At 43.8% G+C, this 22,336-nt stretch overlaps 1 protein-coding gene across 1 annotated transcript; it reads left to right on the forward strand.

The window, feature by feature from the left end:
* The first annotated feature begins 675 nt into the window (after positions 1-675).
* Positions 676-16,216, forward strand: LOC311128708 (protein FAM78A-like). The gene is made up of 2 exons (XM_084160945.1): positions 676-2,866; positions 15,354-16,216. Exons 1-2 carry the CDS (start codon positions 2,544-2,546, stop codon positions 15,877-15,879), a joined length of 849 nt encoding a protein of 282 aa, XP_084017071.1. The 5' UTR covers positions 676-2,543; the 3' UTR covers positions 15,880-16,216.
* The last annotated feature ends 6,120 nt before the right edge of the window (positions 16,217-22,336 follow it).

Below are 22,336 nucleotides of genomic sequence, written 5' to 3' on the forward strand. Positions count from 1 at the left end.
CATTCATAGTCAGCTCCGCGAGTCATTCAGTATTTAGAAAAGATGAAAGCTCTAAGGACGGTGTCAGTCGTGAACATGACTTAGCCTACGCAACCGTGCTCATTCAAGGACGCGCTCTTCCGGATGGGAGTTCTCCAAGGTGCTTAAATGGACAGCTACAGAGACGCTCTCAGCACGAACCCATGGCACGTCTTTGTCCATTGGTCAATGGCCAAAAATAGAAGAAAATAAACCGCAAATCAAGAAGCAATAACAAACATTAAATTAAATTATGAAAATTGACTTTATCAATTTCTTAAAAGGGGTTTTCTCAGGAGCATACAAAAGTGGGGCTATTATCAGGCTAAAATCATGGGAAACAATTTAATTCAAAGTAGGCCTAAATTTAAATTATTTTATTGTTATTTAATATTCACCAATGTATATTTTATAATTAGACATGCAGCCAAATTGATGTGAGCCCAAAATAGTCAATTAAATTTGGGCTATTCGCTTAACTTTGACATATAGAATTGGCCTATTATAGCCTGAAAACTGTTCAATTTAATAAATGAAGCAAGAAGCCATCACTACATTTCCCAGAATGCTTGCAGTGACGAGGGGAAGTGTCGTCTCAAAGGTACTTAAATAAAGGAGCTGCAGCTCAAGCTGCTAAAATAGACCAATGCGGGAGGGTGAAACTGCTGTGGCCGCGATGGGACCAGCGCAGAGAAATGACAGCCTGTCTTGGAATTGGGACTAAATTATACCCAAAGGACAGGGATCGAGGAGGGAGCCTGGTTGGGTTATCGGACATTCCATGTATTCAAATAGTTTTTTATTAGTTAATCTACAAGAAGATATGGATGCAAACGGAGAGGGGAAAGTTAACCTGGTTGCCTTTGAATATTTCCGGTGTTCATTGTAACCCACGATTAAATAAATGTAAGTTGAAATGATACCACTACCGGACCTTGACATTGAATGCAACAATAAAAGAGAAGGGAACGAACAGGAAGATTACGGAATTACTACTCGAACCACGCGCGCACGCATCTAGGGCAGTCCAATAAACTGTCATGAGGGGACAATTCACAAAGACGTGCTTGCATTGAAAAAAAGTGTGGTTAACCTCTATTTAAAAAAATAAAACATATTTGGTTTATGCTACAACTGGCTTTTTGCAACGAGACTACATTTATATATACATTTTAGTTATTTAGCAGACGCTCTTATCCAGAGCCACATGCAGTTAGTGCATTGATCTTAAGATAGCTAGGTGGGACAACCACATATCACAGTCATAGTAAGTACATTGTTCCTCGATAAAGTAGCTATCAGCAAAGTCAGAGCTAGTAAGGTGGGAGGGGGAAGTCCAGTGCGAGTTTTAGTTAAGGAAAGGAATTTTTCCAATTGTTTTATTTTAGGCTAAACGTTTCACTTTACCAATTGTCTTTTGCATACCATGTCTACAATTTGCGTCGATTTAAGGACAGCAATGTTTATGATACATTTATTCTCATAGTATAATCCCCGTGCATAGAGTTATTGTGGGATTGCACGCGGGATGTGTTTCTATTGTAGTGAAGACCTTCAGCAACATATTCTAGAGGGGTTATTTAATATGTAAAAAGGATTACTTTTTGTACATATGATTAAATTCATGTGCAGGTGCGCCTCATGTAGTACATTTTTATGTGGCATTGTCATAATTGTCGTAACACTGGGGTCAGTGAAAGGGGGCCTATTATAGCCTACTGTGGTATTAAATGTCAACAGTTTATTGTTACATATTTAAGACGTTGCTCAACACAAGCCATTGCTGGCTGCAGTTCTCCTATCCACATCAAAACACATTTTTGGAAATGAAAACCTTTCACCAGTGACGGAGCTGGTGGATTATGGAAAACAGAATGCTTAATTGAGGCAAAAGTTGATTTTACGCATTTTCAGGAGAATGAAAATTGTCATGAATAGGCTCACAGATGAGTGGCGCTGAGCTCGGCCAATATGACGTCGAAATGTTATGTTAGCAGTTTTTGTAAATTATGCTTAGGTCACAATTATCAATTGCGTCTGCTTAATTAGATCACAAAGTACATGTGAGCAGTGGCTGGTGCACATATCCGATGATCGCAAATTGCCAGTAATCGCGGGGGATCTCGCGCTGCTTGTGGAGGTGAGACAGCGCACACATCACACATCTGGAGGCCCTTCTATTGATGGAGGAAGCTTCAAGAAACGGAAAAGAAAGTTGCATCGGCGCTTTTTTGGTGATGTGATCTGATGGCCAACGAAAAGCAGAAAGCATGCTGCTTTGAATTTAATCACAACTCTTCCTTCCATTATTGAGTAAACTATTACATTTTCCATCATAGTGTTGGAATACAGAACTGGTTGCAAAATACATGGCTTTTATGAACATGTCAGCAAAGAGATAGCCTAGTCATTCTCAACGGAGAACTCTGGCCATTTGCCAGTGCCACCCTTTTTCGTATTTTTTTTTAAAAAAATTTTTTGACTATTGAAAATGTGGATGCAATTGTGAATTTGTTGCTGTTTCCATGCGTCTTTCTCCTCCAGACCTCGGGACGTTGTTGTGGATTGTATTGCTATTTAATGCAATGGGCTGTATCCAGAGTATCAGGTGTAAGCCCAAGAGTTTCCGTGAAAGTGTCATCGTTCTCGAAGTGAACTCCTCCATTGACTCCACGCCAACCAGCATCGACGAGTCATCCATCGTGGTTCTGCGCTATCGGACACCGCACTTCCGAGCCTCTGCTCGGGTACTGGTGCCGCCCGTGGCCGGTAAAGAGACGTGGACCGTTGGCTGGATTCAAACATGCAACCACATGGAGTTCTACAACAAATATGGAACCAAAGGGATGTGAGTATCAACCTAAATTAAATATCAACCTACAATTAAATATATACAACATGTTAAATGTAGTCCTACTCCAAGTTTACCAACGGTGAAGGTGATGGACTAGGCCTATACTCAGGGCTACAGTCTGATCAGGTGCAGAGGCAACTAGCACATTTGATTACACTGAGGCCTAATAAAAATATCCTAGAATTAAAATGCCAGACAATACCTGCAACCCGCAATCTACTTAATTCTTCATGTTCACCTCTCAATGGCGCTGGGGCTTTGACACATCCAATACACAGTATTTTCAGATAGATTGGAGGTCTAATTTAAGCTTCCTCGCATCTGGATCACTGAACTATGCGTCATGATGACTTCACGGGAGTTAGTGATAATTAGAACGAAGATGTACATTTTTATTCATACTGCAAATCCATCCTCTATTGCAGAATCAAATAAATTATTATACTAAACAAAAATATAAATGCAACATGTAAACTGTTGGTCCCATGTTTCATGAACTGAAATAAAATATCTCAGAAATGTCCATAAGCATAAGCTTATTTCTCAAAAATGTACATCCCTGTTAGTGAGCATTTCTCTTTTGCCAAGTTAACCCATCCACCTGACAGGTGTGGCATATCAAGAAGCTGATGAAACAGCATGATCATTACACAGTTTCACCTTGTGCTGGGGACAATAAAAGGCCACTCTAAAATGTTCCGTTTTGACACATAACACAATGCCACAGATGTCTCAAGTTTTGAGGGAGCGTGCAATTGGCATGCTGACTGCAGGAATGTCCACCAGAGCTGTTGCCAGAGAATTATATGTTCATTTCTCTACCATAAGCCGCCTCCAACGTCATTTTAGAGAATTTGGCAGTACGTCCAACCAATCTCACAACCGCAGACCACACCAGCCCAGGACCTCCACATACAGCTTCTTCAGCTGCAGGATCGTCTGAGACCAGCCACCCGGACAGATGATGAAACTGAGGAGTATTTCTGTCTGTAATAAAGCCCTTTTGTGGGGAAAAATCATTCTGATTGGTTGGGCCTGGCTCCCCAATGGGTGGGTCTGGCTCCCAAGTAGGTGGGCCTATTGTCACGATCGTCATTAGATGAAATGGGCCAAGGCGCAGCGTGATAAGCGTACATGATTTATTAGATATTCAACACACAAACAAAAACAACAAACGATACGTGAAGTCCACAGGTTCACAAACACAAACCTACACGGAACAAGATACCACACCACACAAATGCCAAACGACTACCTAAGTATGGTTCCCAATCAGAGACAACAAGCAACAGCTGATTCACGTTGCCTCTGATTGAGAACCACCCCGGCCAACATAGAAACACAAAACATAGAAACTAACACCCTGGCTCAACATTAAAGAGTCCCCAGAGCCAGGGCGTGACAGTACCCCCCCCCCCCCCCCCAAAGGCGCAGACTGCGACCGCGCCAACCAAACACCACAGGGGAGGGACCGGGTGGGCATTCCACCTCGGCGGCGGATCCGGCTCCGGGCGTGACCCCCACCCTCTAACAACCCCCCCGTAGTGCCCCTGGTCTGGTCTGGCCCCGCTGGCTGGAGCTGGACTGGACATCGGTGGAGCGGATTGCGTAGGCTCCGGTGTGGAGCAGCTGACCGGTACCTGACCAGGCACGGGCTGTGCCGGACTGACGACACGCACCCCAGGCTTGGTGCGGGAAGCAGGAATGGGCCGGAGCGGGCTGACGACGCGCACCCCTGGCTTGGTGCGGGGAGCAGGAACGGGCCGGACCGGGCTGACAATGCGCACCCCTGGCTTGGTGCGGGGAGCAGGAACGGGCCGGACCGGGCTGACGATGCGCACCACAGACTTGGTGCGGGGAGCAGGAATGGGCCGGACCGGGCTGACGACGCGCACCCCTGGCTTGGTGCGGGGAGCAGGAACAGGCCGGGCCGGGCTGGCGACGCGCACCATAGGCTTGGTGCGGGGAGCAGGAACAGGCCGGGCCGGGCTGGCGACGCGCACCATAGGCTTGGTGCGGGGAGCAGGAACAGGCCGGGCCGGGCTGGCGACGCGCACCATAGGCTTGGTGCGGGGAGCAGGAACAGGCCGGGCCGGGCTGGCGACGCGCACCATTGGCTTGGTGCGGGGAGCAGGAACAGGCCGGGCCGGGCTGGCGACGCGCACCATTGGCTTGGTGCGAGGGGCAGGAACAGGCCGGACCGGGCTGGCGACGCGCACCATTGGCTTGGTGCGGGGGGCAGGAACGGGCCGGGCTGGCGACGCGCACCATTGGCTTGGTGCGAGGGGCAGGAACAGGCCGGGCCGGGCTGGCGACGTGCATCACAGGCTTGGTGCGAGGGACAGGAACAGGCCAGACCGCACTGGGAACACACACCACTGGCCTTATACGGGGATCAGGAACGGGCCGGACCGGACTGGCAACACACTTCAGTACCTCTCGCCGTGCCTCTACACTTTCCTTCCCTCTAATCACCAATGGCTCCCGTAACCCGGTGGCCTTCTCTCCTTGTCCACAAACTTGCCCCTTATCTGCCTCCAGCAGCCCCGTCGTCCACGGTGTGAGCCCCCCCCTAAACATTTCTTGGGCTTGTCTCTCCCCCGTGGATATGGCCTCCATGGCTCTCGCCAGACTCTCCATCCTCTGCTCCCAAGTCCAACCTCTCTCCTCTTCACGCTGCTTGACCCAGTCGAGGTGGTATCTTCTGTCACGATCGTCATTAGATGAAACGGGCCAAGGCGCAGCGTGATAAGCGTACATGATTTATTAGATATTCAACACACGAACAAAAACAACAAACGATACGTGAAGTCCACAGGTTCACAAACACAAACCTACACGGAACAAGATACCACACCACACAAATGCCAAACGACTACCTAAGTATGGTTCCCAATCAGAGACAACAAGCAACAGCTGATTCACGTTGCCTCTGATTGAGAACCACCCCGGCCAACATAGAAACACAAAACATAGAAACTAACACCCTGGCTCAACATTAAAGAGTCCCCAGAGCCGGGGCGTGACACCTATGCCCTCCCATGGCTGCGCCCCTGCCCAGTCATGTGAAATCCATATATTAGGGCCTAATGAATTTACACTGAACAAAAATATAAACGCAACATGTAAAGTGTTGGTTCCAAGTTTCATGAGCTGAAATAAAAGATCCCAGACATTTTCCATAAGTACAAAAAGCTAATTTCTCAGAAGTTTTGTGCACACATTTCTTACATTGCTGTTAGTGAGCATTTCTCCTTTGCCAAGATAATCCATCCACCTGGCAGGTGTGGCATATCAAGAAGCTGATTAAACAGCATGATCATTACACAGGTGCACTTTGTGCTGGGGACAATAAAAGGCCACTCTAAAATGTGCAGTTTCACCTCATGTTTCAGCATGATAATGCACGACCCCATGTCACAAGGATCTGTAAACAATTCCTGGAAGCTGAAAATGTCTCACCAGACATGTCACCCATTGAGCATGTTTGGGATGCTCTGGAGCGACGTGTACGACAGCGTGTTCCAGTTCCCGCCAATATCCATCAACTTCGCACAGCCATTGAAGAGGAGTGGGACAACATTCCACAGGACACAATCAACAGCCTGATCAATTCTATGCAAATGAGATGTGTCAATCTGCATGAGGCTAATAGTGGTCACATCGGATACTGACTGGTTTTCTGATCCACGCCCCTACTTTTATTTTTAAGGTATCTGTGACCAACAGATGCATATCTGAATTCCCAGTCATGTAAAATCCATAGATTAGGGCCTAATGAATTTATTTCAATTGACCGATTTCCTTATATGAACAGTAACTCAGTAAAATCTTTGAAATTGTTGCATGTTGCGTTTATATTTTTGTTCAGTATAGTTTTGATTTACATTTCATTGAGTTGGCAACTAATGTGAATTCAACGCGAAATCAACAAAACATTTCACCATATCATTGGATTTAGGTTAAAAGTTGGGTAAAAATAATACACAATTCTTAAGTTGATCTGTTAACCACGTTGATTCAAAGTTATTACATACATTTTTGGGGTTGAAATTACGTGGAAACAGCGTTGATTCAACCAGTTTCTTCCCAGTGGGAAGGCTTTCACAAACACTGTCTGTAAAATGTATCCATTCGAGCTGGGTTTCATTGTGAGGTAGGCTACTGGAGTCAACAAAAACTATATGGTACAGTGGGGGAAAAAAGTATTTAGTCAGCCACCAATTGTGCAAGTTCTCCCACTTAAAAAGATGAGAGAGGCCTGTAATTTTCATCATAGGTACACGTCAACTATGACAGACAAAATGAGTAAAAAAATCCAGAAAATCACATTGTAGGATTTGTAATCAAATCAAATCAAATCAAATTTTATTGGTCACATGCGCCGAATACAACAGGTGCAGACATTACAGTGAAATGCTTATTTACAGCCCTTAACCAACAGTGCATTTATTTTAAACAAAAAAGTAAAAATAAAACAACAACAAAAAAAGTGTTGAGAAAAAAAAGAGCAGAAGTAAAATAAAGTGACAGTAGGGAGGCTATATATACAGGGGGGTACCGTTGCAGAGTCAATGTGCGGGGGCACCGGCTAGTTGAGGTAGTTGAGGTAATATGTACATGTGGGTAGAGTTAAAGTGACTATGCATAAATACTTAACAGAGTAGCAGCAGCGTAAAAAGGATGGGGTGGGGGGGCAGTGCAAATAGTCCGGGTAGCCATGATTAGCTGTTCAGGAGTCTTATGGCTTGGGGGTAGAAGCTGTTGAGAAGTCTTTTGGACCTAGACTTGGCACTCCGGTACCGCTTGCCGTGAATTTATTTGCAAATTATGGTGGAAAATAAGTATTTGGTCAATAACAAAAGTTTCTCAATACTTTGTTATATACCCTTTGTTGGCAATAACACAGGTCAAACGTTTTCTGTATGTCTTCACAAGGTTTTCACACACTGTTGCTGGTATTCTGGCCCATTCCTCCATGCAGATCTCCTCTAGAGCAGTGATGTTTTGGGGCTGTCGCTGGGCAACACGGACTTTCAACTCCCTTCAAAGATGTTCTATGGGGTTGAGATCTGGAGACTGGCTAGGCCACTACAGGACCATGAAATGCTTCTTACGAAGCCACTCCTTCGTTGCCCGGGCGGTGTGTTTGGGATCATTGTCATGCTGAAAGACCCAGCCACGTTTCATCTTCAATGCCCTTGCTGATGGAAGGAGGTTTTCACTCAAAATCTCACGATACATGGCCCCATTCATTCTTTCCTTTACACGGATCAGTTGTCCTGGTCCCTTTGCAGAAAAACTGCCCCTAAGCATGATGTTTCCACCCCCATGCTTCACAGTAGGTATGGTGTTCTTTGGATGCAACTCAGCATTCTTTGTCCTCCAAACACGACGAGTTGAGTTTTTACCAAAAAAAATCTATTTTGGTTTCATCTGACCATATGACATTCTCCCAATCCTCTTCTGGATCATCCAAATGCACTCTAGCAAACTTCAGACGGGCCTGGACATGTACTGGCCTAAGCAGGGGGACACGTCTGGCACTGCAGGATTTGAGTCCCTGGCGGTGTAGTGTGTTACTGATGGTAGGCTTTGTTACTTTGGTCCCAGCTCTCTGCAGGTCATTCACTAGGTCCCCCCGTGTGGTTCTGGGATTTTTGCTCACCGTTCTTGTGATCATTTTGACCCCACGGGGTGAGATCTTGCGTGGAGCCCCAGATCGAGGGAGATTATCAGTGGTCTTGTATGTCTTCCATTTCCTAATAATTGCTCCCACAGTTGATTTCTTCAAACCAAGCTGCTTACCTATTGCAGATTCATTCTTCCCAGCCTGGTGCAGGTCTACAATGTTGTTTCTGGTGTCCTTTGACAGCTCTTTGGTCTTGGCCATAGTGGAGTTTGGAGTGTGACTGTTTGAGGTTGTGGACAGGTGTCTTTTATACTGATAACAAGTTCAAACAGGTGCCATTAATACAGGTAACGAGTGGAGGACAGAGGAGCCTCTTAAAGAAGAAGTTACAGGTCTGTGAGAGCCAGAAATCTTGCTTGTTTGTAGGTGACCAAATACTTATTTTCCACCATAATTTGCAAATAAATTCATTAAAAATCCTACAATGTGATTTTCTGGAGAAAAAAAATCTCAATTTGTCTGTCATAGTTGACGTGTACCTATGATTAAAATTACAGGCCTCTCTCATCTTTTTAAGTGGGAGAACTTGCACAATTGGTGGCTGACTAAATACTTTTTTCCCCCACTGTATGAGAAATCACATTATTCTCAAAATATTAGGAAATTAATTCAAGGCCAGACAATTCACTAAAATATCCCTTTCGTTCGGCTCAGTGACTGTTTACAGATGTCTGTGACTTACACAATGTTGCACAAATTCAGTTTGTCCCACATCCTGTGGTGGGGACCACAAGTTGACATATACCCAGAATGCTGAGGGTTTATCTTCACCCGTTGCAGCATGGGATGTTTGGGTCTGCATGTCAAAGATTACACACACCGTCCCAATACTACGATCTCCTCCCCTACATTGCCTTCTCCCCTTGACTTAGTCTGGCTATGTGTGTTTTTCTCTGCGTGTTTGTCTCTCTGTGTGTGTGTTAATCTCTTGCTCGGGGCCTAAGGAGCCACTGAATGGGAAAAACAATATTAATGCTGTGTGGAGATTAGAGAGACATCTCCCTCTGCTCTGCAAATGAAACCTAATATGAAGAGAGACTAGAGAGGAGAGTGAGAGAAAAAGAGAAAGAGAGAGCGAGAGAGATAGATGAAACAGGCATTAGCAAATCTCTCTCTTTCTCAGAGCAGCTATGACCTCAAATGGCACAAATACTGCACACATCCTCTTGTCTGGGAAGATCAAAGCGACTCATTTCTGCTGATTTGGGGTATAAAGAATGCCCCGGTAGTCCGAGATGTACATACAGTAGCATTTCCCCCTTAAGCTTTTCTGTGTAGTATATAGCCTACTCTCTGAAAGAGAGAACCACGGTTTCCCTGTAATACTTGTCGTTAGTCTTGACAAATGCCTTCATACATTTAAGGTCATTGCCATTATCATTCAGTGTGGCCCTTTTGACAGCAATCTCAGAGAAAGACAAAAGGAACTTAGTAACTTCTTAATAACCCAGAGCTGTGTTGTCAGTGTTTGAGGAGATAGTTAAGATGCAGGACGTAAGCTCTCTCTCTATTGAGACTGCTGTTCTGAGTTCTGTCAATTACTGCAGTAAACTTCCAGGATGCTCTGGTCTAATTGGACAGAGTGACTCAGGATAATACTGTGGATGATTTCTCTGTCGGCTCAGGTGCGTGCCCTGGTTTCTGAATCTGCCAGACACCCAGTCTTACGGTTGCTGTGATTGGAAAATACAATAGAGCAGCAGTAGTCTATTATTCTCTTTGTGTTGTGTGGTAAAGTAGTGTTAGGTGTATAAACACAGTGATGTAATGCTACACACGCACACACACAAGCATACAAGCACATGCAGTGTCTTCAGAAAGTATTCATACCCCTTGACTTTTTCCACATTGTTGTAGTACAGCTTGAATTTAAAAATGATGAAATTGAGTTTTTTTTACACTGGCCTACAACAATACCCCACAGACATTGAATATATTATTATTATTAATCAGCATAACAATAACAAGAATAACACAATCTTTTAGTTGTTAATGTTTATTATGATTTTAGTGGCAAAGCAGAATTCTAAAATCGAAATATGAGGTAAACTCCCAGCAGAGTTCCAAGTTCGATCAGTATATCATCTGGCGTGTTAATGTGTTGATATCCTTCGTACCCATAGCCAGAATGATTTTGCAGTGCATGGTGATCGAACAGGTTTCTAGTTATATTCATCAGTGGTGTAGGGAGGGTGAAGTCTTTGAATACAAAAATTATAATTATACAGATGATTAACAAAACGTGCACACGACAGTATTCATACATTGTTTTTTGTGATAAATGTGAATGAAAAAACGCTTTTCACTTTTGACAACGATTTTCATACACATACCTTGTCCATAATGTAGAGACCTCTGGGATCTTCATTGAAGAGGTCAGGGAGGAGGAAGCTGGCCGCTGTGACTGAGTCCTATAAGGGTTTAGAGAAACCATTAATACAAATTTGATGATAGCATACATGTGATCTGCATAATATTATGCGACAAACCAATACCAATTGTACATACCTTTGTGTGCCTCCTCGTCAGTATACCTGCAGACACACACAAATAAGTGGGCAGTTCAGTCATCCGCGCCCAATGCAGCTATAGCCTTCACATATTCTTCTTACCTCTTTGTTGATTGACATTCATTGTATTGTGTACATTTTCTGTTTTAGAAATAATTTTAAAAGGGAGAAAGTGCCAAACAACACAGCCATTTGTACAAATATGAAAAGATAGGTGGTATCATTATAAAACAATATCAATTTAGATCATACAAGGGAGAAACCTTACCTTAAATTGAGGAGATCTTAAAAATGTTCAGTTAAGTGCCTGCACCTGCTGTTTTTTCAAATTCAAATCCAAAGTTAGGTTCCTGCAAGAACCCCCAAGAACTAAGGAGGTTCCTCGATGAACCCCACCTCTTATGGAGTTCTTGGAAGTACCTTTTTTCAGTGCCAAGAACCCTAAGGTTCTTCAAAGAACTTTGAGGATCTTAGAACAACCATTGTTGAATCCCACATTTTTTGAGTGTAGGCTACTGCACATTAAGCACGACAAAAAAACATAAAAGCCTATAAATGTAGCTAGCAATATGCAATATTTTACCTGCAATAAAACCTCCTTTATACTAGCACAATTCAGATATATCACTTTATAAGAGGGTAAAGCAAATTGTTGGTGTCTCTGCTTGTCATGTACAGTGGGGAAAGAAAGTATTTAGTCAGCCACCAATTGTGCAAGTTCTCCCACTTAAAAAGATGAGAGAGGCCTGTAATTTTCATCATAGGTACACGTCAACTATGACCAGAAAATCACATTGTAGGATTTTTAATGAATTTATTTGCAAATTATGGTGGAAAATAAGTATTTGGTCACCTACAAACAGGCAAGATTTCTGGCTCTCACAGACCTGCAACTTCTTCTTTAAGAGGCTCCTCTGTCCTCCACTCGTTACCTGTATTAATGGCACCTGTTTGAACTTGTTATCAGTATAAAAGACACCTGTCCACAACCTCAAACAGTCACACTCCAAACTCCACTATGGCCAAGACCAAAGAGCTGTCAAAGGTCACCAGAAACAACATTGTAGACCTGCACCAGGCTGGGAAGACTGAATCTGCAATAGGTAAGCAGCTTGGTTTGAAGAAATCAACTGTGGGAGCAATTATTAGGAAATGGAAGACATACAAGACCACTGATAATCTCCCTCGATCTGGGGCTCCACGCAAGATCTCACCCCGTGGGGTCAAAATGATCACAAGAACGGTGAGCAAAAATCCCAGAACCACATGGGGGGACCTAGTGAATGACCTGCAGAGAGCTGGGACCAAAGTAACAAAGCCTACCATCAGTAACACACTACGCCGCCAGGGACTCAAATCCTGCAGCGCCAGACGTATCCCCCTGCTTAAGCCAGTACATGTCCAGGCCCGTCTGAAGTTTGCTAGAGTGCATTTGGATGATCCAGAAGAGGATTGGGAGAATGTCATATGGTCAGATGAAACCAAAATAGAACTTTTTGGTAAAAACTCAACTCGTCGTGTTTGGAGGACAAAGAATGCTGAGTTGCATCCAAAGAACACCATACCTACTGTGGAAACATCATGCTTTGGGGCTGTTTTTCTGCAAAGGGACCAGGACGACTGATCCGTGTAAAGGAAAGAATGAATGGGGCCATGTATCGTGAGATTTTGAGTGAAAACCTCCTTCCATCAGCAAGGGCATTGAAGATGAAACGTGGCTGGGTCTTTCAGCATGACAATGATCCCAAACACACCGCCCGGGCAACGAAGGAGTGGCTTCGTAAAAAGCATTTCAAGGTCCTGGAGTGGCCTAGCCAGTCTCCAGATCTCAACCCCATAGAAAATATTTGGAGGGAGTTGAAAGTCCGTGTTGCCCAGCGACAGCCCCAAAACATCACTGCTCTAGAGGAGATCTGCATGGAGGAATGGGCCAAAATTCCAGCAACAGTGTGTGAATACCTTGTGAAGACTTACAGAAAACGTTTGACCTGTGTCATTGCCAACAAAGGGTATATAACAAAGTATTGAGAAACTTTTGTTATTGACCAAATACTTATTTTCCACCATAATTTGCAAATAAATTCATAAAAAATCCTACAATGTGATTTTCTGGATTTTTTTCCCTCATTTTGTCTGTCATAGTTGACGTGTACCTATGATGAAAATTACAGACCTCTCTCATCTTTTTAAGTGGGAGTACTTGCACAATTGGTGGCTGACTAAATACTTTTTTCCCTCACTGTATCTAGTCCCTCACTCAACATCAAAAGAAGCCACACCCGCCACTACAGTTGATTGGCCGTTTAGTCTGTTGGGTCCTTCTTACAGATGTAGGATCTTATTTTGAGCCAGTTTGCTACAGAAGGAAAATAATCCTGCAGCAACAGGAAATATAAATTATTATATGGATTATAATTTATATATTTTCTTCATAAGGGCAAATTAAGTTTCACCTTTCTACATGGAAATTGCAAACTTTAAAAGCCTTTTAAAAACTCAAATACACTACAAGTTTGCATTTCCTGCTTTACAGGAAAATTTTCAGCAACAAAAGAGTGATCAAATTAAGATCCTACATCTGTAGGATCTATTTCAATAGAGCACCTCCCATGGTTTTGAATGAGAGTACTATACTGAAAATAGTATAGTACTGTAATGAAAATGCCATCAATAAAGAGTAGGTAGATCCTGTAGTATCGTTAGACCTCCAATACGGGGAGAGAGAAAAAGAGCACGGTGAACACAAGGCAAATGTTCTTGCTCTTGGGCATGTTTTGTTCTCAAGAAACCACGTGTTATCGAGATAAAAATACGAGGAGAGTGCCTTGTTGCCATTGTCTGCAGTCGTTGGCCCTTCACAGTGGAATTGATGTAACAGTTTGGCTCCTGTCTGAGATGTACAGTATTTATAGATGGAAAGATTGTTCAACTTGTTTTGGAGACAGATTGATAGAGGAGAAAGTGATTTGTAGCGACAAGAATGGACATGGATAAAACATAATCCATGTTCTGTACAGACACACACAAAGAAAAACACTACCGCCCACTCACACCCACCCACTCCCATACACACACACACACATGCTAAAATGTCTATTCTATTCTACTGAGCCATTTACTTTATGTTCGTATTCTTATCTTTTTATAATTTTTTGTTGTTGTTGCATTGTCGAGAAGGAACCAGGAAGTAAGCATTTCGTTAGACATGTGTATACTGTACACAACTAATAAAACTTTCAACTGAAACACACACACTTTAACCCCCACCCCCCACATACACACACTGGGGCTTGCTATTTTTATTCTAGAGATCATAATCTAGCTCCTCTGTGAATAAATGGCCATGCAGGCCTGTCATGTGTCTGGTGATCACTGTTTTCTGCAGCATTTCTGCTGATCCTTTACTTCTGGGAGAAAGGTCATCTTCTTCCTGCCGAGGGGGAATCGCTAGGCGGACGAACCAGAGTGTTTATGTCCCACAATGTCTCCCACTGCGTCTCAATACTCCAAAGTGGCCTCCTTTCATAGTTTCCTTCACTTAATTCACTCAGATCTGAAACAAGGGTGGATGAGGCAAAGCAATCTTGATAGGCCTAGGACATATTTGTTTCACCTATCCTGTGTTGACAGATCAGTGGTCAGTGCAGAGGTGGTAATAGAGATGAGAAAAGAAAGCCATGTAAAACTATTAAGCTGCACCCATAGTGACTTACTACAAAGGTTAGACAGATGGGGAGGCTCTTAACAATGGGAACTTGTGGTGTGCTGTGATTGTGCTGCCCTGACCTGAATCGCAATAGCTACTGAGCTGATGTTTATAGAGCAAACCCACTCAGCCAGGCTGTTTGAGTCTTTCATGGACATAGATAGTCTCCTCCACTCTTCTTATCCTCCAGCCTTTATTTAACAGTGGGTAGGAGCCTATTACGATTGATATCTCTCTCAAGCGATTCTAGGCAGGAAAGCACTAGCCACATGCAGAGAGATTCTCACTTATAAAACAAGTCTCAGCCTCTTGTTTCCACTTCCAGGATAAAGGATTCGTTCACCCAAAATCAACAATTTCTTCATGTTTTCACACCATAAAAGTGGTCTAAAATCGAGTTGGGTTGACAGTTCACACCACCTGTTGTGTAGATTTATTAGTATTAGGATATTTTATTCCCAAATGAATGGGAGTGATTGGCACCATCTTTGATTTTGGCGTGAACTATCCCTTTAAGCCTCACTCTGTTTTCCCTTCCGGGTTATATCTCACTGCCTGCTTTTCCACGTCCAGGTCGAGCTGGGAACTCCCTGACCTACGGGATGGCAAGATCCAGGCCATCAGCGACTCGGACGGCGTCAACTACCCATGGTATGGCAACACCACGGAGACGTGCACCATCGTGGGCCCCACCAAGAAGGCCACCAAGTTCACGGTCAGCATGAATGACAACTTCTACCCCAGCGTTACGTGGGGCGTGCCTGTGAGCGACAGCAACCTGCCACAGCTCAGCAGCATCCGCCGTGACCAGAGCTTCACCACCTGGCTGGTGGCCATCAACCAGGCCACGGCCGAGACCCTGGTGATGCAGACCATCCGCTGGAGGATGCAGCTCCACATCGAGGTGGACCCGGACAAGCCCCTGGGCCAGAGGGCCACGCTGCGTAAGCCTGTGGCCCAGGAGCAGCCCCACGTCCTGGGCAAGAACGAGCCCATTCCCCCCAATGCCATGGTCAAGCCCAACGCCAATGACGCTCAAGTGCTCATGTGGCGGCCAAAGACCGGGGACCCCATCGTGGTCATCCCGCCCAAATACTGACTGACCTCGGGGGGTTAAACACTCCTCCTCTTCTCCCACTCCTCTACCTACTCCTCACTTTTCATTTTCTCTCCCTTTACATACTTTCCTTTTTTCTCCTTTAACCTTCCCTCAAGCTCCTTGCCTCTATTTGCCTCTCTGTTTCTCTCCTCTCCTCTCTTTTTTTGTAAGAACTGAGCAAGAGAGGGAGAGAGAGCGAGAGAGAGAGTGAAACAAGGACAAGAGCAGTTTGGAGAAAGAGGACACTCGTTGCCCATAAGTGGGAGCTGGAGCTGACTTTAAAACTGGAGTGAACAAACTGCAACCATTCTACCTTCAAACTGGGTCGGTTTCACTGTGCTAGATGAAGTCATTGCAAAAATATATATATATATATATTTAACTTTGCTTTTTTGGGGGGGATTGGGGTTTGGGGTTGGGAGGGATGGGGAGTGTGTGTGGGTTGAAAAATATATAGTATTTATGTTCATGTTTATGTACATGGTACATACATGTATACATGCACAAAGTTTGCGTATACCAGTTGAGTTTTGATTTATGGGCTGGGAGAAAGCATTTTTTGTGAATAAGCGCTATTTTGTGCTCCACATGAGTGATACGTGAATACAAATCGTATTGGGGTGACATATGTAGTTTTAGTACTTTTTTAAACATGAGAATCATTCAATCCATGCTGCCTTAAGTTTACATCGCTTTCCACTGCAAATGTTTTGCCTTAAACCAAGTGCAATGCAGTATTCCTTCACCTGTCCTGTCTCTTCTTCCATCCAGACTGTTGGTGCTGGTGTGTGTGGGTTTAGGAACGGAACAGTGGGTTGTGGACAATGGGTTATAGGGAACCAAATTGGGTCCTAAAACTGCTGGAACCCTTTTTCTACCACAGAACAAAAGAGAAAAGACGTTCAAACAAACCCTTTCAAATAGTCAGTTAGCTCATCATCTCATCATTGCAAGTTATGCATGGCTGTGTAAATGGTTTTTTGACAACATTCAATTCCATTGAGACTGATATTCAGCTGACATTTAGAGTTGTCAACAACCTCCCTTTACAGAAAGAAAACAGTATTTCATCATGTTATCTTTCATTTGCTTTATCACCACTCCCTCCCTCTCAGGGCCCTGTCACTGTACAGTGTGTGTGTCACACACTCCTCCCTCCCTCCCTCCCTCCCTCCCTCCCTCCCACCTTTCTTCTCTCCTCTCTACAGCTGTCGGAGGGGACAACCCTGCTAGCACCTAATCAATACTGGTGTTACAGCAAGCAGCAGCCAGGGGAAATGACTGTGCGTTTCATAACAGGGGCAATAAAAAAGCAGTCCTCCATGCGATGCTACGAGAGATAAATCATCTCGGCTTTAGGGTCCCTGTGTGTGAATCCACATGGTGCAGAGGTGTATGCAGCGCACCGTCTTACATCTCTGTTCTCTCTTTCTGTAGCCCCCCCGCTCTCCTCGCACCCTCTCTCTCTTCTGATGTTCATCTCCATTCACCCTCTCTCACCCTGCCCCTACTTTCTCCTCTCTCTGATCCATCTCTCTCTCTCTGCTCCCCTTGATCGGCCTCTATTTCCTCCAGCCTTCCTACTTCCTCCATCCCTCCCTCCCTCCCTCCACCCACCCTTCACCCTGTCCTCCTTGCAGCAGTAGGCATGCTAGGCTCAGCCTGGCATATAGATGACCCACTTCTGGGGTTGCCACTGCCAGTTGTAGCCCGCTGCAGAAATGTGTTGCCTTTTTTTTCTCCTCTCACATAGCCCCGGCTAGCTAAATACCTCCATAAACGTGACGATGCCCAGTCACTCGTTAAGCTATGGGCAGGGCAGCTTTACCCAGAGCTGAAATCTCTCTCATGGAGGAGGGAGGGGGTGGGGGTTTAGAGGGATTGCTGGGGGATAGAATTTGGCATCAGCCTTTTTATCTCCTTATCACATCATCAACGACAACAAGAACAACAGCATCAGTAGTATGAGCTAAAAAAAGGAACAGGGACTGATGTTTGAAGTGGTTAAGAAAACTGCATCTCTGCTTCTGTCACTGAAGGTATTGCTTTTTCATGAATGTTACGCTAGTTATTATGTTTGGATATTTTATGGAAGCAAAGCTTCCTTGGTAGAGGAATAACACTTCCATCAAAAGCCACCAACAACTGGGCAACATTGTTTGCTCGTTATTTCAACCTACCTTATCAACGTTGTCACACTGCATCAACTTGGCTACTTGATTGAATTTGCTAAAAGTCATTGACATACACAGATTTTGTCTTGATATAACCAAATAGCGTCGACAGGTTTTTGTGATTTGGTTTATTTCAAATTAAACTCAAATCTGTTGACATGATGACATCTCAACCAAATATCAACCATAATTTGACGTTGTTCTGACATCTTTGCCTGGTTAGAAAAGCATTTCGCTACACCCGCAATAACATCTGCTAAACACATGTATGTGACAAATAAAATGTGATTTCATTTGAAAAAGATAGAGCAGCCAGTCAGTAGCAGCTGGACAGAATGAAAAACAAAACAGGGCTCGGAAACCAGAGAGACTGATAGCCTCGCCAATATGATAGCTATGATACAGTATGTATAATTACATTTCGGACCCGTATAAAAGCCTTATCGGATGGTCCTAGTTGCCCTGCGTTGGCTCTGTGAGATAGCCCCTGCTCTGGACTCAATCATCTGGGCAGGGAAGGAGGAGGGAGGAGGGGACTGGTGGGGGGAAGTGCTGTCATTAATAGATCTGCTGTGAAATACTGAGCACCCTTCAGATGCACTGTGCTGTGCCAAGGCTGGCTGGAGTAAAATATGATGGGCTCTTGGGGCTAGAGGACAAAGGTCAGTGTTAGAAGGGGTGGGGGGGTCGGGGTTGAGGTGGAAGGGGGTCATGGTGGTAGTCAGGGGTAGGGGTGATAGAGTGACAAGGAGTGGTGGGGATTGGGAGTGGGGTGACGTCACAATCTGCACAATGCTGAGTGGTTTATTGGAAAGCCAGCAGGGATTGCTTGTCACCACGTATAAAACACCTTGACACATCAGTAGCTGGCTAGCTGTCCTTAGTCACGGCATTACCTAAATACTGTCATTGATCTGGCGTTGCTGTAGCTGTTGTTGAACTATGGCTCTGTCTGTTCACTCACACACTCACACAGGGCACATCCTTGTCATAAGACAGCAGGGGCGGTCTCTCCTTGCATGCTATCTGGACATCACAGCATCACACTGGGGCCGAGTGTTAACAGTGTTTATCAGCAGAGCACGTGGCCCCCAGCAACACACACACTCACACTAGAGAGAGGGAGGTCACAGGAAGGTGATTGCCTCGATTTGTGTCTGACTCTGACAGTGTTGTTATGTGCTACTGATGAGTCTATCTCATGTACAAGTGCTTCCTCAAAACACGCCTCTAACCGAGTTCTGTTTTTAGAAATGGACAAATGGACATTTACGTAAATATTCATGAGATTATGATGCCATCATTGAACAAGTGAAATTCATGGACTTCATGTCTCTCCTTCTGGGGTTGTGCCATTGAGTAGCCTTCCATTCCTAAATCCACAGCTCTTAGTTCTGAGGGCGCCCACCTTTTCTATGGATCTTTATGTAAAAGAGTCATGTAAACTACAGCCCAGCAACACGTCATTGACCAGCAGAAAAGGTTTCCCTTTAAGTTACAAATAACAAGTCCAAGCTCACTCTCAGGATCACCCATCGTTGTTTCCTAGCCTTTACTATTAGTTTACCCCATATAAACAAAATAGTTGTCCGTCTATCTTGCCATTCGCTCCCTGCACCTCTGACTAGGTTTTCAGTATAGTAGCCTTAGGTCTAACTGTAGGAGACTATACACAACTGGCTATAATGCATTTCTAATTTTGGGGGTTGTTGATTTGTCTTCTGAAACATGATCTAATATATTTTGCAGCACTGAAACAAAAATACAGTATGTTTTATTTGCTTTGTCATTGACACTGATACTTGATACTTGAAAGTAGAACAGTACTGGCAAATATTGAAAACTGTGAAAATGCACAATGTTAAAAAAATACAGAAAATGGAAAAAGTGGTATTTTTCATGAATAAATAAGAATGTGCAAATGTTATCTGTTCCCTGTCAACTTTCTCCTAAAGTGTGGATAGACCTGGCTTTCACCTCAGCGGTGATGGGAAAATATGCATCCTGTGACATATGGTGATTATATCTACAGAAGTGCCTTGCCAAGGTGCTCCACAAACACCACCAACACCTTAGCTTTTATTAACTGTGATACCATGTCTGAAAAATCACACTTTTAACACTGAGACGTTCTCCCTACTTTATGAAGGAAAAGAGTTGGTGACACTTTATTTGAAGGTCTGCTTATAAACTGCTTATTAACCTTAATCAATAGTTAGATAACCATTAGTAAACTTTGGATTACATTATATACAATCTATTAACAAAAGTAAATACAGTATATAAACAATTTATTGCAATCATATACAAATCACGAACAACAATCCTTATACATGTATTTACATGGTTAACAAATCATGTTTACAGGCAGTTTATAAGCAGTTTATCGTCAAATAAAGTCATACTGAAAAATTAATGTGGTCCATCACTTTTTTTACACTAAGGTTGACTTTGTTTAGAGCTTACTTGCATTAATTAAATCCCTATTGAAGACAATAGTCGTTTGTCCTTTCCCTCTGCTCTGGCCCTGCTAAGATGGACTTCCAAGCTGTTTGATCAGAAAGCCAGAGTCTTAATTTACATTTTACATTTACATTTTTGTCATTTAGCAGACGCTCTTATCCAGAGCGACTTACAGTTAGTGAATACATTTTTTTTATTTTTTATACTGGCCCCCCATGGGAATCGAACCCACAACCCTGGCGTTGCAAACGCCATGCTCTATCAACTGAGCTACATCCCTGCCGGCCATTCCCTCCCCTACCCTGGACGACGCTGGGCCAATTGTGCGCCGCCCATGAGTCTCCCGGTCGCGGCCGGCTGCGACAGAGCCTGGATTCGAACCAGGATCTCTAGTGGCACAGTTAGCACTGCGATGCAGTGCCTTAGACCACTGCACCACTCAGGAGCATGGGCAATTACCACTGTATGTATTTAACTAATTCAACCTCAATCTAGTGTTATACTTGTTTAAGGAAGCTGTTCTTGTTTGTGCCCCATGACTCAAGCCTAGGAAAAGTAGAGACTCAAACAAGTCCATGACGTCATTTGTTACTGTATACCCTCGGCTTACTCACAACACTGGAGTACACGTTTCAAATGTTGCAGATAGAAATGCAATGTCTAGAGCTGACACAATTCTACAAGGTGGAGAGTAATTTCTGTTCTACGCAAGGCTGTGTAACGTTGTGCCACCCTGAATAAGTGGGTGAATCAGTCTATTCAAAGTCACAAGGACCACGTCACGTGTCTGCTGGTTTTTGCCTCCTTTTACTACTGAACTGCCGATTCAGAGCAAAACCAGGTGAGTAGACACCTCCATGACTTCAGTCAATCCATGGCTATCATTAATTGACTTATAGTGTCAAGGGAAAGAACCCTGTATGCACCAGGGCCTCTTAGGGACAGGAGTTGGACACCTTGCTGTGCACAGCACACACATTGCTGAACATGACTTATATTGATCGTATCAGATCTGATGATGTAAGCCTTGTACAAACAAGAGAGGGGTGGAAAGAGAGTGAAAGAATAGGGGAGGATTAGAGAGAGAGGATGGTCAAAGAGAGAGAGAAAGAAAGAGAGATGGTCAAAGAGAGAAAGAAAGAAAGAAAGAAAGAAAGAAAGAAAGAAAGAGAGAGAGAGAGAGAGAGAGAGAGAGAGAGAGAGAGAGAGAGAGAGAGAGAGAGAGAGAGAGAGAGAAAGGAGAAGAGTTTATTGGCCAACCTGGTCTCAGAGCATTTCGTATTATTCTGTACGTAAATCCGAGACACTACTTTTACTATGATACTGTATGTTACCTTTCGTATGGTACGTATTCATTTGTGGTTGTCCATCACCCATTTTGTATAATATGTTACGAATTACAATTCGTATTATTTTATTATATGATATAGCTAAAGGTACTATATGTAACGAATTTTCTAAATGTATGATATGTTAAGAATTCTAGTTAGGTGGCTAACGTTAGCTAGGCTAGGGGTTAGGGTTAGGGGTAAGTTTAGGAGTTAGGTTAAAGGGTTAAGGTTAGGGGAAGGGTTAGCTACAAGGGTTAAGGTTAGGGTTAGGGGTAGGGTTAGCTAACATGCTAAACAGTTTCAAAGTAGCTAAAAAGTAGTAAGTCATTGAAAGGTTGCTAATTAGCTAAAATGCCAAAGTTTTCTGTGATGAGATTCGAACTCTCAACCTTTGGGTTGCTAGACGTTCGCATTATACACTCACCCATCCACCCCGACTAACCACCCTTCTTTCATTTTTGCCTTAAGTAACCATCTGTCTTATGTAAC

Source organism: Coregonus lavaretus (genome assembly GCF_964263955.1).
Source record: "Coregonus lavaretus genome assembly, chromosome: 4".
Taxonomy (NCBI): Eukaryota; Metazoa; Chordata; class Actinopteri; order Salmoniformes; family Salmonidae; genus Coregonus; species Coregonus lavaretus.